The 12,778-nt window shown below is 52.4% G+C and overlaps 1 protein-coding gene across 2 annotated transcripts in view; it reads left to right on the top strand.

The window, feature by feature from the left end:
• Nucleotides 1–12,492, top strand: part of ATG7 (autophagy related 7) — a 230,381-nt gene extending 217,889 nt beyond the window's left edge. For both annotated transcript variants that reach the window (XM_044916407.1, XM_021695209.2), the window contains one exon: nt 11,997–12,492. In XM_044916407.1, the coding sequence (XP_044772342.1) occupies nt 11,997–12,029 (33 nt within the window). In that variant the 3' untranslated portion in view covers nt 12,030–12,492. The remainder of the gene's footprint in view (nt 1–11,996) is intronic.
• The last annotated feature ends 286 nt before the right edge of the window (nt 12,493–12,778 follow it).

Here is a 12,778-nt window from a genome sequence, read left to right as displayed (position 1 = left end):
CTGTATTCTTACCACCTAATTTGAAAAATGTGTTTTGAAGCTGGGAAGAAAGCAAACAAGCCTGGGGCCCGGCCGCCCTTCTCCCACACGTCCCCTTCCTTCCCTCTGTCCCCAAAATAAATCCACACTACTCCCCAAACTAAGTAGAGAAGCTGAAGCACGTAACACACACCCTGTTGTTAGTCATTCTCTGGGGCTGCAGCTGCTATTTTGGAGGCTTTGCCTTTGAATGTCAGTTGGTAATGAGGAGTGGAGAGCCCAAAAACCAGGCTGCTCCCCACCAGTCCTTGGACTCGACTGACCCCTCTCAAGCCTCAGTCGCACCCTTGTCCTTAGGCAATAAACACTCATTCGAGCTCTCAGATATTGGTGCTCCTTTAAGGACACATCCAGAGGGAGGTTGCTAAATAAGCAGGGCTCCGAGGTCCATTTTCCAGACTAATCATAAGGGGAGACACTCGGCAGCCGGTGCTGGGGGCTGGGAATTCCTGGGGCTCCCATGGAAACCTCACCAAGGAGTCCATGGTTAAGATGGCAACCTCTCCTCCCTGGCCTGAGGTTTTTTACGGTGCTTCTGGGCACTTCGGCAGCCAGCACGCTCACCCCCAGGGGCTCTCGGGGCACAGCGGCCCGCTCCGCTTGCCGCATCTTCTTCTGGTCGGGAAAGTGCCATGTGAGCTTTGTAAAAACATCTAAAGTAAAGAAGAAAGTTGGCACCTGTGACTCCACTACTTGGAAGTTATTGTTTGGTTTTGCTTTTTCCTTCTAGCTTTTTTTTTTTAAACCACGGGTGTATGTGATTGGGGCACATGGTTTTGTTTTCTCTTTTAACGTATACGTTTCTGACGATTTTCTCATATTACTAGAACTTGCTTGAAAACATGTTAAATGCCTGCCTACTACTCATCCTGTACAGAGGCCAAGCTCTCTGACCCAGTCTCCCCTGGTGTAGCGGCGAGGACAGGGGTCCCAGTTTCTCTCTCCTGCCCCAGGGGATGGCTTGAGACTAGTGTCCCCCATGAAGCATACCATCTCCCCTGCCTCCCTTCTGTCCCTCTCTTCTGGCCTTGGAGGCCTGCTCAGCCCCTGGTGGGAAGATGGAAACGAGCAGCCCTTCCTCAGGTGGACTGTGATGGAGCCTCCTTGTCACTGGGTGTTGTCACCTGAGGTCTGCACCTCCCCAGATGGAAGGGAGCTGCAGCCTTGACCTTGTTTTCTATTCTTCCTCCCCCAAGCCTAGTAGCTGCTCTTAGCAGCCTGTTCTCCACTGCTTACCTCCCGTGCTTACTTTAAGATGACAACCCCCCAGGCACCCCTCTCCAGGGCATCCTGTCCCTGTCTCTGTGTTTCAGGTGTTAGCTGGGTTCTTGGTACCTGGGCCAGTGAACTTAGGAACTGCTGAGCGCCTCCCCAGCGCTTCCCCAAGTGCAGGTCTGGTGTGTTGGCCTGTCTTTTTCGCTGGATCTAGGTTCCAAAACACTAGGCCATTTTTTCAGACCCAGTCTTGTCAGTTGCAGCCCAGAGCATCTGAGCTGGGGGTGCTGTGGGGGAGGGTTGGGGGCAGAGGCCCCTCGAAGGTGGCATGCGAGCCACATGTGTGCACAGGCCCAGGCCCTGCCTCCTCCCTCGATGTGCCTTTGATCAGTTGTTCAGCCAGACAGAGGCGTCCTCCCCACCCAAGCCCACCGCACGGGGAGAGGCACCCCATGCCAGCATGAAGCATTTCCTTTCTCCTTTGTCCTCCTTCACCACTGGCTGGCTGCCCAGTGTGCTTTGTATAAGTCATTGTTTGCATCTTACCAGCTGCCTGGGCCACAACTATTTCTTTCTGGTAAAACCTTAACCTTGTGCTGGAACCCCTGCCACAGTGGGGTCATGGGGTGGTGCATGCTGGGTCCCTGAATTGGCACATGAGGGGGTGGAAATGGGGAAGTTCTCCACCAGAAGACTCTAGCACTGGAAGTTGCCCCAAAAGTTCTAGCTACCCCTATCCCACTTCCCTCCCCCACCCTCAGCTGCCTGCCGTCTGGGAGGCTGAGTTTGGGGCTGGGTCATAATTCCTCTCCCAAATCAGGTGCCCATGAGAGGCCAGGTTGGAGGAGGTAGTGAGTGTTCGGGGTCCAAGGGTGGAAAAGCCAGCGGGCATCTTTAAAAAGGAAGGTACCAGAGCAGTCATATATAAGAAAAGGGAGTGCAGAGCCCTGCGGGTGGGGTGGGGAAGGGGTCATTTCATCTCCACTGAAGGAGGGTGAAAAAGGCCTGTGGATAGAGCAGGAACAAGGGGTCCCAGCAAGGGTGCTGGTGACAGCCTGGAAGTCCCCCACAGGGCGGGCGGTCGAGCCCCAGGGCAGCCCTAGCTATCTGCTCCCTTGTTTGTCCCTTATGGTCATCACCTGCTTATACCAGCTGGCCTAGGCAGGTCACATCAGCTCCATCTGCCTTGGCAGAAAGGCAGAAGGATCTCGAAGTTTTCGGATCCCATGATAGAGACACGGATGCTGGGGCACACAGTTCATCTCGCGTTCTGGACTTACTGTGAGAGAGAGGGCAGGGTTATTCCTGAGTTGGTCCACGTCCCCATGCTGTGATGTGAGCTCCAAGTGGGAATCTGGGAACTGGGGAGTCAGAACCTGGGCCTTGACCCAGTGGCACCTCCTGTGGCCCTCCCCAGACACACGCTGCACGAGTGGACCTGGGTTGGGCATGGTCACAGGTTAGCCTGAAAGGCCCCCCAACTGCTACGTACAGAGCATCCTTTTGGACTAGCACCCATCCTGCACTGGGGCCCTTAGACTCCAGAATCAAGAATTGTCCACCACTGTGCATTGCCGTGGCCTGGCTTGGGACCTGATGGTGGGGCCCAGGAAGGAGAATAAGAATCTCAGTGGTCTGGAGCCCAGGCCTCCCTTTGGAAAGTCGGCTCTGCTGCCAGCAGGTACCCACAGCCTTGTCCCACCATCCTTTGGGGTTTGGAGGGCAAGGGCTTGACTTGCCAGAGTCCCCAGCAACCATCTGGACTGAGGGACCCTTTCCTTTACTGTTTGATTCTTGGGTATTATGTTCACACCAAAAATTGCCCTTTCTTTTCTCCACTGTGGTATCATATACAGAGCAGATGGTTCTGAGTCACTGTTCATTCAAAGGCTGTGTATTGGGCCGGACTCTGTGCCAGAGCCTGGGACACAGCAGTGAACTGAGCCTGGACCTCCCCTCGGGCGGCTCACCTTCCTGGGGGGAGTCAGGCAGATGCACAGACTAAAATGGCAACAAATTATGGTAGGGGCGCTGAAGGAACCAAAGGGCTTGTTTGCACCAAAGAATGAGGGGAGGCTATTTCAGACGGGTGATCAGGGAAAACAGCAGCCGCACACAGGCAGGAGCCAGCCAGGCAATGAGGTCATGGGGAGGGTCGTCCATGCCCAATGGAGGTGTGTGCGAGAGCCCTGCAGAAGGCAGGAGCTCTCAAGCCTAGGGGGCTGGAAGAAGGTGAGCAAGGAGTCGCGGGAGGTGAGCTTGGAGAGGTCAACAGGGCCATGCATGGGGGTCTGGGGCACAGAAACAAGTGTGGGTGGGTTGCACTCTCCCTGTGTGAACAGCACTCCAGGTACTGTGGAGACCCAGGGAGAGCAACCAGGGGCCAGTGATACCTGAGGACAACAAATCTGTTCTCTGGTGGACATCCGGAGTCTGCCGAGTGGCCCTGGAAACAGTCCTTCCTCCCTCCTGAGGATACCAAGGTGTCTCCCCTCAGGGGCTGTGGCAGAGACCTGCATGATGCCCAGGGTGGCGCAGGGGACTTGGCCGGACTCAGGCCTGCAGCCAGCCATCCACTCTTCCCCCCACCCCTTTCCTCCCCCTGCTGGGCCACCTTCTCCCCTCCCTTCCTGTCCTTGAACATGACCTAGGATGTCAAGGACCAAGGGCAGGTCCACAGTCTGCTGGCCATGGGAGCCCTACAATCCCTGTCCTCTCTCTGAGCCTCGGCTGTGATTGGGCCACTGCTCTGGGCAGCCCTGCCTGGCTTGGCCCTCTGGTGGGCATGTCTCTGGCTGGCTGCCCCCCAATCTATTTGGAGCCTCGTCCTCCGCTGGTCCCCATGGTCCCTCGGAAGTCTGAAGGGGCTCACAGACTACCAGACTCCTGCCCCTCAGACAAAATGGGTGTTAATGCCCTCCACTGTTTCCCATAGTTTAAAGGAAGGTACTGAGCACCTGGACAGGCAAGAAATGGAGGACAGCCCCTGTCCGCCCCCCGACCAGCCTAGTGCCGCCTACCCAGTGAACGTGTTTTTGAATAAGTGATTGTACATGAGTGAATGAACGATGGCTATAGTGGGATCCATTTGGAAACATGATGGGGCCTTCGTTCTTTCCCAAGTGGACCAAACCCTGGCTGGGAAGTCTGCTGGGGAAGTCCAGGCTGATGTCTTCATCTGGTCCCCAGCCAAGGCCACCCCCTAGACCCCTCTGTTCTCTGACTTTCCCACAGAAAGATACATACCTGTAAGTTTCCCAGAGAGGAAGTGTGGGGAACAGGGCTGCTCAGAGGCCCAGAGAGATCTGGATATTTCCATTCTTATATTAAAAAATAAAGAAATGCCCAAACTGGGTTTCAGAAACTGTGGTATATTTTAAATGTTTACATTTAACAAATGAACACTTTTAACACATGCACACAAATATAATTGTGTCATTCACAGGGTAATTACAGTGTTTATAAAGAAAAACCTTAGTTCGTGGCAGGCTCCAGGCAGTGCGGTCCAGAAAGGGGACCCAAGTTTGGAATTGGATGATGAACGGCTCCTCTCAAATGTGTCTGTCTCATTTGGAGAGAGCAGAAAGTGAAACCTTAGGGCCCTCTGGGGGTGTGCGGTCCCGGTCCTGCTGCCTGTTCTGCCTGGCGTCTTATGATGAGTCCTGTTGTGGGAAGGTCCCCCTGCCTTCAGAGCAGCGGCCCCAGCCCCACCGTCCCCACGCCCACCCTGGCTTGAGATGCCATGGCGCGGCCTCCAGCCAGGCCCCCCCCACCCCCGCTTGCCGGGGCCAGGAGCGTGGGCTCAGGGCAGGAGCGTGGCCTCGCCTCCTGACCTTGCCGGGGTCAGGGGACAGAGGGCGGGGGACCCCAGCAGCCAGGACAGGTCGGAGGCTGGCCCACATGGGCCCATGGGTCCCGTGCGTGCCATCCGATGGTCGGGCCGCTTACCGCGCATCAGGCCAGGAAGCAGGTTGGGAGACTGTTGTCCGTCATCGGTTTCTTCAGAAGGAATTGTGTTGAGCAGTAAGGAAGTGGTGAGATCAAGTGGAAAAGCCTCAGTCCGACCCTTACTAGCTGGGTCTCCTTGACAAGTTACCTGATTTCCTCTGGGCTGCAGTTGCCTACTCTGTGAACGGTCACACCGCGGTCCTCGGGCTCTTGAGAAGACTGAGCGTGCGAGTGGGTTTGGTAAATGATACCCACTGTCCGAATAGACCCCATTTCCACTCATCAGTTGGGAGACATCTGTGTTGTTTCCACCTTTTGACTTTTATGACTAATGCTGTGAACATTTTTGTACGGACGTGGGCTTCCATTCTCTCGGGTACACATGCAAGAGTGGCACTGCTGGGCCACAGGGTCACTCTGGTTAACTTTGTGAGGAATGGCCAGGCTGTTTTCCACAGTGGCCGCGCCACTGGGTACGTTCCCAGCAGCATCTGGGGGGTCCAGCCGCTCCGTGTCCTCACCAGCGCCTACTCTTTGCCTTTCTGATTAAAGCCATCCTAATGGGTGCCACGTGGTATCTCTTCACGGTTCTGATTTGCATTTCCCTAATGACTAATGATGTTCAAGTATCTTTTCATGGTCTTCTTAGCCGTTTATGTCTTTCTCGGAGAAATGTCTACACAGCTCCTTTGCCCGTTCATAAATTAGGTTGTCTTTTCACTACAGAGTTGTAAAGGGTCTAAACACAAGTCCCTAATCAGATGTATGGTTTGCACAGATTTTCTCCCATTCTGTGGGTTGTCTTTCCACTTTCCTAATGGTGTCCCTTGAGGCACAACATTTTTTACTTTTGTTGAGGTCCAGTGTATCTGTTTTCTTTTTTTTTTTTTGGTTATGTTGCTGTGCTTTCAGTTATTTTTCTTTTTGATTTTTTTGACTATATAAACATGGACCTGATGCTCAAGTTACAAGGGATGCTCAGACCAGCCTCGCCCCCATCCCACCCACCCGCCGCCATAGGGAACCATTAAAATTAATTTCCGGTTTATCAACTGTGTGTTTATTTTTGCAAAATTTTAAAAGAATTTAATGTTCTTATTTTCTCTTCCATCTCAAAAGGAATGTGTTTATAAAGAAGGTGGCATGCCACAGACACTCGCATTTTTCTTTCCCTCACTAAGGAAATCCGGGAAATGGCGCCCTTCTGTTCACTGAGCTTCCTTGCTGTGTTTTAGGGCCATGGCGGCCCCTAATGTGGCTGTGCAGCAAATGGCTTAGCAAGCTGGTCCCCCACTGAGGGTCACTTGGGCTGTGTCCAGTCTTTGCCTGTAACAACCCATGCAGCAGTGAATCACACCCTTTTGTATTTGTGGAGGTGTATCCTTAGGACAGACTCCTAAAAGTCAGCCTGCTGGGTCAAAATCCGAGACAAGGAGTTCTGTCGGAGAGTGCTGGTTGCCTCCGTAGGGCTTTTGTGCTGTTTATCCTGCCAGCTTCCACCAGGAGGGCTGCTTTCCCACAGGTTCACAAATACAATGAATGAATGTATTGTCGAGCTTTGGGATTTGTGCCCACCTGATAGGTGAGAAAATGTTCTCTGCAGCTTTTAAACTTTTTATTAAGATTTATTTATTTGAGAGAGAGAGAGAGCAGTGGGAGGGGCAAAGGGAGATGGAAAGAACGTCAAGCAAACTCCCTACCAAGCACAGAACCCAACTCAGGGCTCGATCCCATGACCCTGAGATCACAACCTGAGCCGAAATCAAGTCGGGTGCTCAACAGACTGAGCCACCCAGGCATCCCTGTTCTGTGCAGCTTTAAAAAAATCAACTTTATTAAGGTATAATTTGTATACAGTACAATGCACCTATTTCAAGTGCATAGGCTGGTGAGTTCTGACAATCTACTTTCTGTCACCATAGGTTAGTTTTGCCATGTCTACATTTTACATAAATGGATCCACAGGGTACATAGTGTTTTGTGTCGGGCTGGTTTGACTCAGCACAATGACTCTGAGACGCATACACGTTGCTGCATGTGTGTTCTGTCCCTCTGATGGTGAGTAGTCCCCATTGTGTGGCGATACCATTCTTTGTTTCGCTTTGCCTGCCAGTGGCCATTGGGATTGATTCCAGTTTGTGCCTATTACGAATAGAGCTGCTATGAATATACTTGCACAAGTCTTTGTGGACACGTGTTTTCATGCCTTTGGTAAAGAGGAGTAGAATGGCTGCTTCCTATTGTATAACTTTAGACGTCACCAGACCTTACTCCCAAGTGGCGATGCCAGTTTCTGTCCCTGCTCACAGCACTACGTGAGTTCCTGTTGCTCCACACTCTCACAAGACCTTTGGTGCTACTAGCCTTTTTTATTTTGGCAGTTCTAGAAGGTACAGCGTGGTGTCTCTTTGTGGTTTGCATTTCCCTGAGGACTAAGGATGCTGAGCACCTTTTCAGGTTCTTACTGACCATTTTATTTCCTTTTTTGTCAAGTGTCTATTCACATCTTTTGCCCATTTAAAAAAAAAAAAAAGGTTACCTGTCTCTTTGTTATTGAACTGTAGGAATTCTTTGTATATTCTGGCTACAAGTCCTTTTTATATACACTGTGAATATTTTCTTCTAGTCTCTGGTCTGCCTTTTCATTTTCATAGAAAATGGTATCTTTTATAGAGACCAGGAGTGAGTTTTGATTTTTGTCAAGAGTGAGTATTTTTTCTGCTGAGTATTTGTGTCCTAAGAAATTTTAGCATTTCTCTTATTCCTAGCAGCTGAGCCCCTTTTCTTATGTTTAAAGGCTGTTTGCCTTTTTCTGTGAATTCACCGTCCATGTCTTTGGTCTGTGAATCCTTTTATTGGTCTTTCTCTTCTTGATTTGTAAAAGCTATTTGTATATTAGGGCTATTAGCCCTTTATGGGCTGAAGTGGTATTTTCTCCCACTTTGTTGTCTTTCCAACTTTGCATGTAGCTTTTTCTGTGCAAAATTGCACACATGTGTTTTCACATAATCCACTGTATCTGTTTTATTGCTTATAGATTTAAGGCTATAGGCTCCTCACTCCCAGGTTATAAAGAAATTCACTGATGTTTGTTTTGTATGGTTTCACTGTCATATGTTTAGATCAGTTCCATTTGGAGTAGATTCCGACGTACAGTGAAGCATGGAATCAGTTTTATCATTTTGCAAGTGACCGTCCAGCTGTCCCCATATCTATTAAAAAGTCCATCTTTTTCTAATGATTTGAGATCACCTTCCCCAGACCTTTATCATTAAGATACTAAATCTCCATATGTACTTGGACAGAACTCTTCTGTTGTTTCTAGACTCATTTCGTGCCCAGGGCCCATCTGTCTGTTCCCATGGTGACGCAACCCTCTTCTAAGTTGTCAGCTTTATGACCTGCTTGAACATAGAGCAAGGGAACCTCCTCATTATTATTCTTCACCAAGGTTTTCCTAGATATTCTTGCTTATTTATTTTTTCCCCATAAACCTTAGAACCAGCTGGTCTAGCTCCAGAAAAGATACTTGTTAATTTTTTTCGAATGGAAATTGTGGTAAATTTCATATGAACTTGGGCGGACCTGTCGCCCTGTGCGCTCTCCCTCTGTTCCAGCGTACTTTTCACAAGGCCCTGGCAAGGACCGTGCGGGCCTGAGCTGATGGGTTTTTCTCACTTGGATGTTATCCATTTCATGTAGGTTTATTCCCTAGGAATTTCTCTTTTTCATCGCTCTTACGATGGGTTCTTCTGTTTTCCAACTAGCTGCTCTTTGCAGATACGAAGGTGGAATTTGGTTGTTGGACATTTTATACCTTGCTGCCTTATCGAATATTGTCTTTATTCGTCTCAGCATTTATTGTCTTGGGTTTTCTAGGTGCGCAAAAAGAGACCATTTCTCTCTTCCTTAGGGTATGAATATTTTTAAAGCTTTGTGTTATATGTTGCCAAATCTCTTCTTTTGAAAAATACGGTACCAGTTTATGTTCCTGCTGGAAGTGTTTTGCCACTCCCTTGCCAGCACTGAGTATCAACATTTTTTAAATCTTTGCCAGTTTAGTACAACCTTCATTCATTATGAAGAGGACATTCATGAGGCCTCTTGTCTGCCAGGCGCTGTGAGGGAGGCTGAGGACACAAGGCCCCTCCACACCCCCTGGGCCTTATTCTAGGGTGAGAGGAGACAAAAGTTTGTTTTTTTCTCCTCCAGCTTTACTGACAAAAAGTGTATAAATTTAGGTTTTACAAAGTAGTGTTTTAATATATATTATGAAATGATGGCCACCGTGAAATTAATTACCATATCCATCCCCTCACATGGTTATTGTGTGTGTGTGATGAGAACACTTAAGATCTATTCTCTGGGCAAATTTCAAGTATATAGTATTTTTAACTATAACACCATGGTGTACATTGGATCTCCAGAACATACTCCTCTTACAGCAGCAGGTTTGTACCCTTTGGCCAGCATCTCCTCGTTTCCCCCCAGTTCCTGGCAACCACCCATCTGCTCTCTGGTTCTCTGAGTTCAGCATTTTTAGATTCCACCTATAAGTGAGATCATGTGGGAGTTGTGGAGGCTCAAGCTTCTGGAAGCTTTACAAATAAGACTGCTGCCTTCCTGGGCCCAGCCGATGGGAAAAGGACTGACTGCCCTGGTGGAGAAACCCATCTCAGGCCCAGAGAAGAACTCTTTCTGGAAAATCCCTGAGCAGTTATATAAAATCCATTATCCACCCCCACCCGCTTCTGTAGAGTCCTGTCATAGTAAGCCTTTCGGGTGCCTTGCTTGATCCCCTGCACAACCTGGGCGGTGCCAGGAGCATGAGGCAGAGCCAGCACCCCTCCCGCCCCCCTCTCCCCCCACTGTGTGCAAAGGCTGGGCTGGGTGCTGAAGACCCTACCTCATCACTAAGATGCAATAAAATGGACAGAGCCTCTGGAGCTCCTGCTTTTCCATAAGGCCCTGCTCTGGGCCTGGCCCCCCCAGTGTCCTTTGAAAAACCCTGTCCATTCACAGAAGGCACTGCTTGTTGACACAGACTGCCCGGGCCCTGGCTGGCATGTCTCCCACCCCCAGCAGGTTATACCACCCCCAGCCCTGGCGCCGCCTCCATGCAGCCTGCCCCACGCAGCCCTTGTTGTTCATGTGACCTTTTCCCACACACCTGCGCTCCCAGCTCCGCACCTGACTGGCTGTGTGATCCCGGGCAAGCCATCTTCCCTCTCTGAATGTCTCCCTCTGCACCCCCGGGCTGTGTGGGGTGGAGGAGGGGGTATTCGCGCTGGCTCTGCGCAGCCGCAGCCGCAGCCGCAGCGCAAGGAGGGGCCCCTCCAGTGCGCAGGTGTTGGACGACTGAGGGAGAGACCAGTCCACCCGCCGGTAGCTGATTTTGCACCCGGGCGGTCTGAACCGGAGGATTATCACATCCAGGGGCTCCTGAGTGCCGCCTCAGCGTGGGATGCAGCCACCCTCTCCTACCCCCCACCAAGCCCCATCTGAGGGTCCAGGCCCTGGAATCTATTTCAAGCCCTGCTCTGGAACAGCTGGGCCCCGAGAACGGCAGGGCCTGCCTGGCCTCACGCAGGCCGCCGGACCCCAGCCCAGGCCCCTGCCACCCCTTCCCTGCTCCTGCAGGCAGCTGCATCTTTGCTGGTGCCATCCCACCCCGGTATCTTGGGACAGTAGGGTGTATGTAGAAAGGGGGGCGGGTGTGAGAGGCACACTCACCACCAGCCCCCGGCCCAGGCAGCTGGGACCTCAGGATAAAGGAAATTTCCTTCTCTCTGTATTTATTTTCCACATCCTTGACTTTGAAAGCCAAGCTAGTGTTGATATTTACCTTGGCCGGGCCTCCCCATCTCCCTGGGCCAGCCTGGTGTAAACATGATGTTCCTTCTCTCAGCTCTGCTAGGGTTGAGGTGGCCTTTTGCAACCAGTTCTAGGAATTTTGAAAGTCTGAAGGCGTAAGTTCAGGGACCAGCCCCCAGGGAGCCCAGGGTGCGAGGAGCCCCGGGGGCCTCTGTGCTGGCGTCCGGCTCCCTCCCGGGGATTCAGGCAGAGGGCTGCAGCGGAGGCGGCAGCTGGGGCCCCCTCACTCCTCTTGACGGGTGACGCCGTGAGAGCCCGCTGTCCCCTTACGCCGCCCCCATGAAGGTTGGCCCCAGAAGTCTTGGGCTCACCAAAGGCAGAGAGGGACAGAGGCAAGATCTGGCTGTCTCCGCTGGGACTGGTTTCCCGAGGGACAGCCAGCTCGTCCGTGCTTGTCCAGGTGTGCCATCTGTAGTCCGTTCAGCACCTGGAGCACGGCTGACGGGCCGCCCCGAGGGTGGGAAGTGTGTGCACAGGCCGGAGTCCCTGCCCTGGGAGGCCGTGAGAAGGAGGCGATTAGAGAGGATGATCTGGGGCAGCGGGCGGGGCGGCAGAAAGAGGAGCGGGCGGGGCTGGTCGGCACAGGGATGGCGGCTATGCGGTGGGCGCTGGGAGGTGAGGGGCGCTCAGACTCCCCGTTCAGATCCCAGCACCCCCGCCCCCAGGCTGGCCGCTGTTCGCCCAACTCAGCAGTGAGGCCCGGGCAAAGACTTCCCTTCTCTGTGATTTGCTTTCATTATACAAGAACTAGGGTGTCTGTCTCTGTCCTTAGTGATGGGGGCGTTGTGAGGCGCGCAGTGTGTCATCTGCAAGTGGGAGCCGTCATTTCTTTTGTTTGCTATCACACCACACAGACGTGAGGCCACATCAGTGGGCGCCACCGGGCGGCTGGACACTGAATGTCTCCCTTCTCCACACAGATCTGGGACATGAGCGACGATGAGACCGTCTGACGTGGCCCACCCTTGCGTGGCTGGCTTCTCCCTGGCCGCCTGCTGAGGAGCCCTCGGTTACCGGAGCCGGACTGCCGCCCCCAAGACCGGTGATTCTGGGCCCTGCGCCCCTCCAACCTTTGTGGTCTCCTCCTCTGTGTACCTTGAGGACCAGGGCCCCCTCTCCACTGCCCAGGAGCTTCTGGGGTTCTCCATTTCTCATGATTCATGATCTTACCAGTTCTGAGCTAAATAATAACCTTGGCTTTGGCATTGCCATTGATCTGGGAGTTGGTTCCCTCCACGAGTTCTTTTTTCCTTGTTGTCAAGTGTTTGATAGTCAAAACTCCCAGGATCCTTCCCACCTTGGCCCCCATGGGGCGGCAATGAGGACAGGGAACAGTCAGCCCAACACACCAAATGGGGAAATGAGAAAGCAGCTCCTTCCGGCAGCCATTGTGGGGGGCAAGCACCAGAGTCCCTGGGCTGCCCTGCAAACCCCGGAGAGGGGGCACCAATGCAGGCTGACGTCCTTGTGAGCTCTGTCAGCCTGGCCGGCTGGAGATGGAGGGACGTGCAGGACAGAAGGGCCCGCACTCGTCCTGCTGAACCCAGAACTCCACTACGGACAGAGTCTGCCACCCAGACAGTTCCTCCACCTCCTGGCCTGTCCTCAGCTGTGGGCAAAGCATCTGTGCCTCCCTGCTCAGGGGCGGAAAGAAGTTTCTGCTGCTGCCTTGAGCTGGTGGAAGGGCCCAGGAACAGGTCTC

Source organism: Neomonachus schauinslandi, chromosome 1, assembly GCF_002201575.2.
Source record: "Neomonachus schauinslandi chromosome 1, ASM220157v2, whole genome shotgun sequence".
NCBI lineage: Eukaryota > Metazoa > Chordata > Mammalia > Carnivora > Phocidae > Neomonachus > Neomonachus schauinslandi.
Note: the sequence above shows the minus strand (reverse complement) of the source record. Positions and strands in the feature narration are given on the sequence as shown.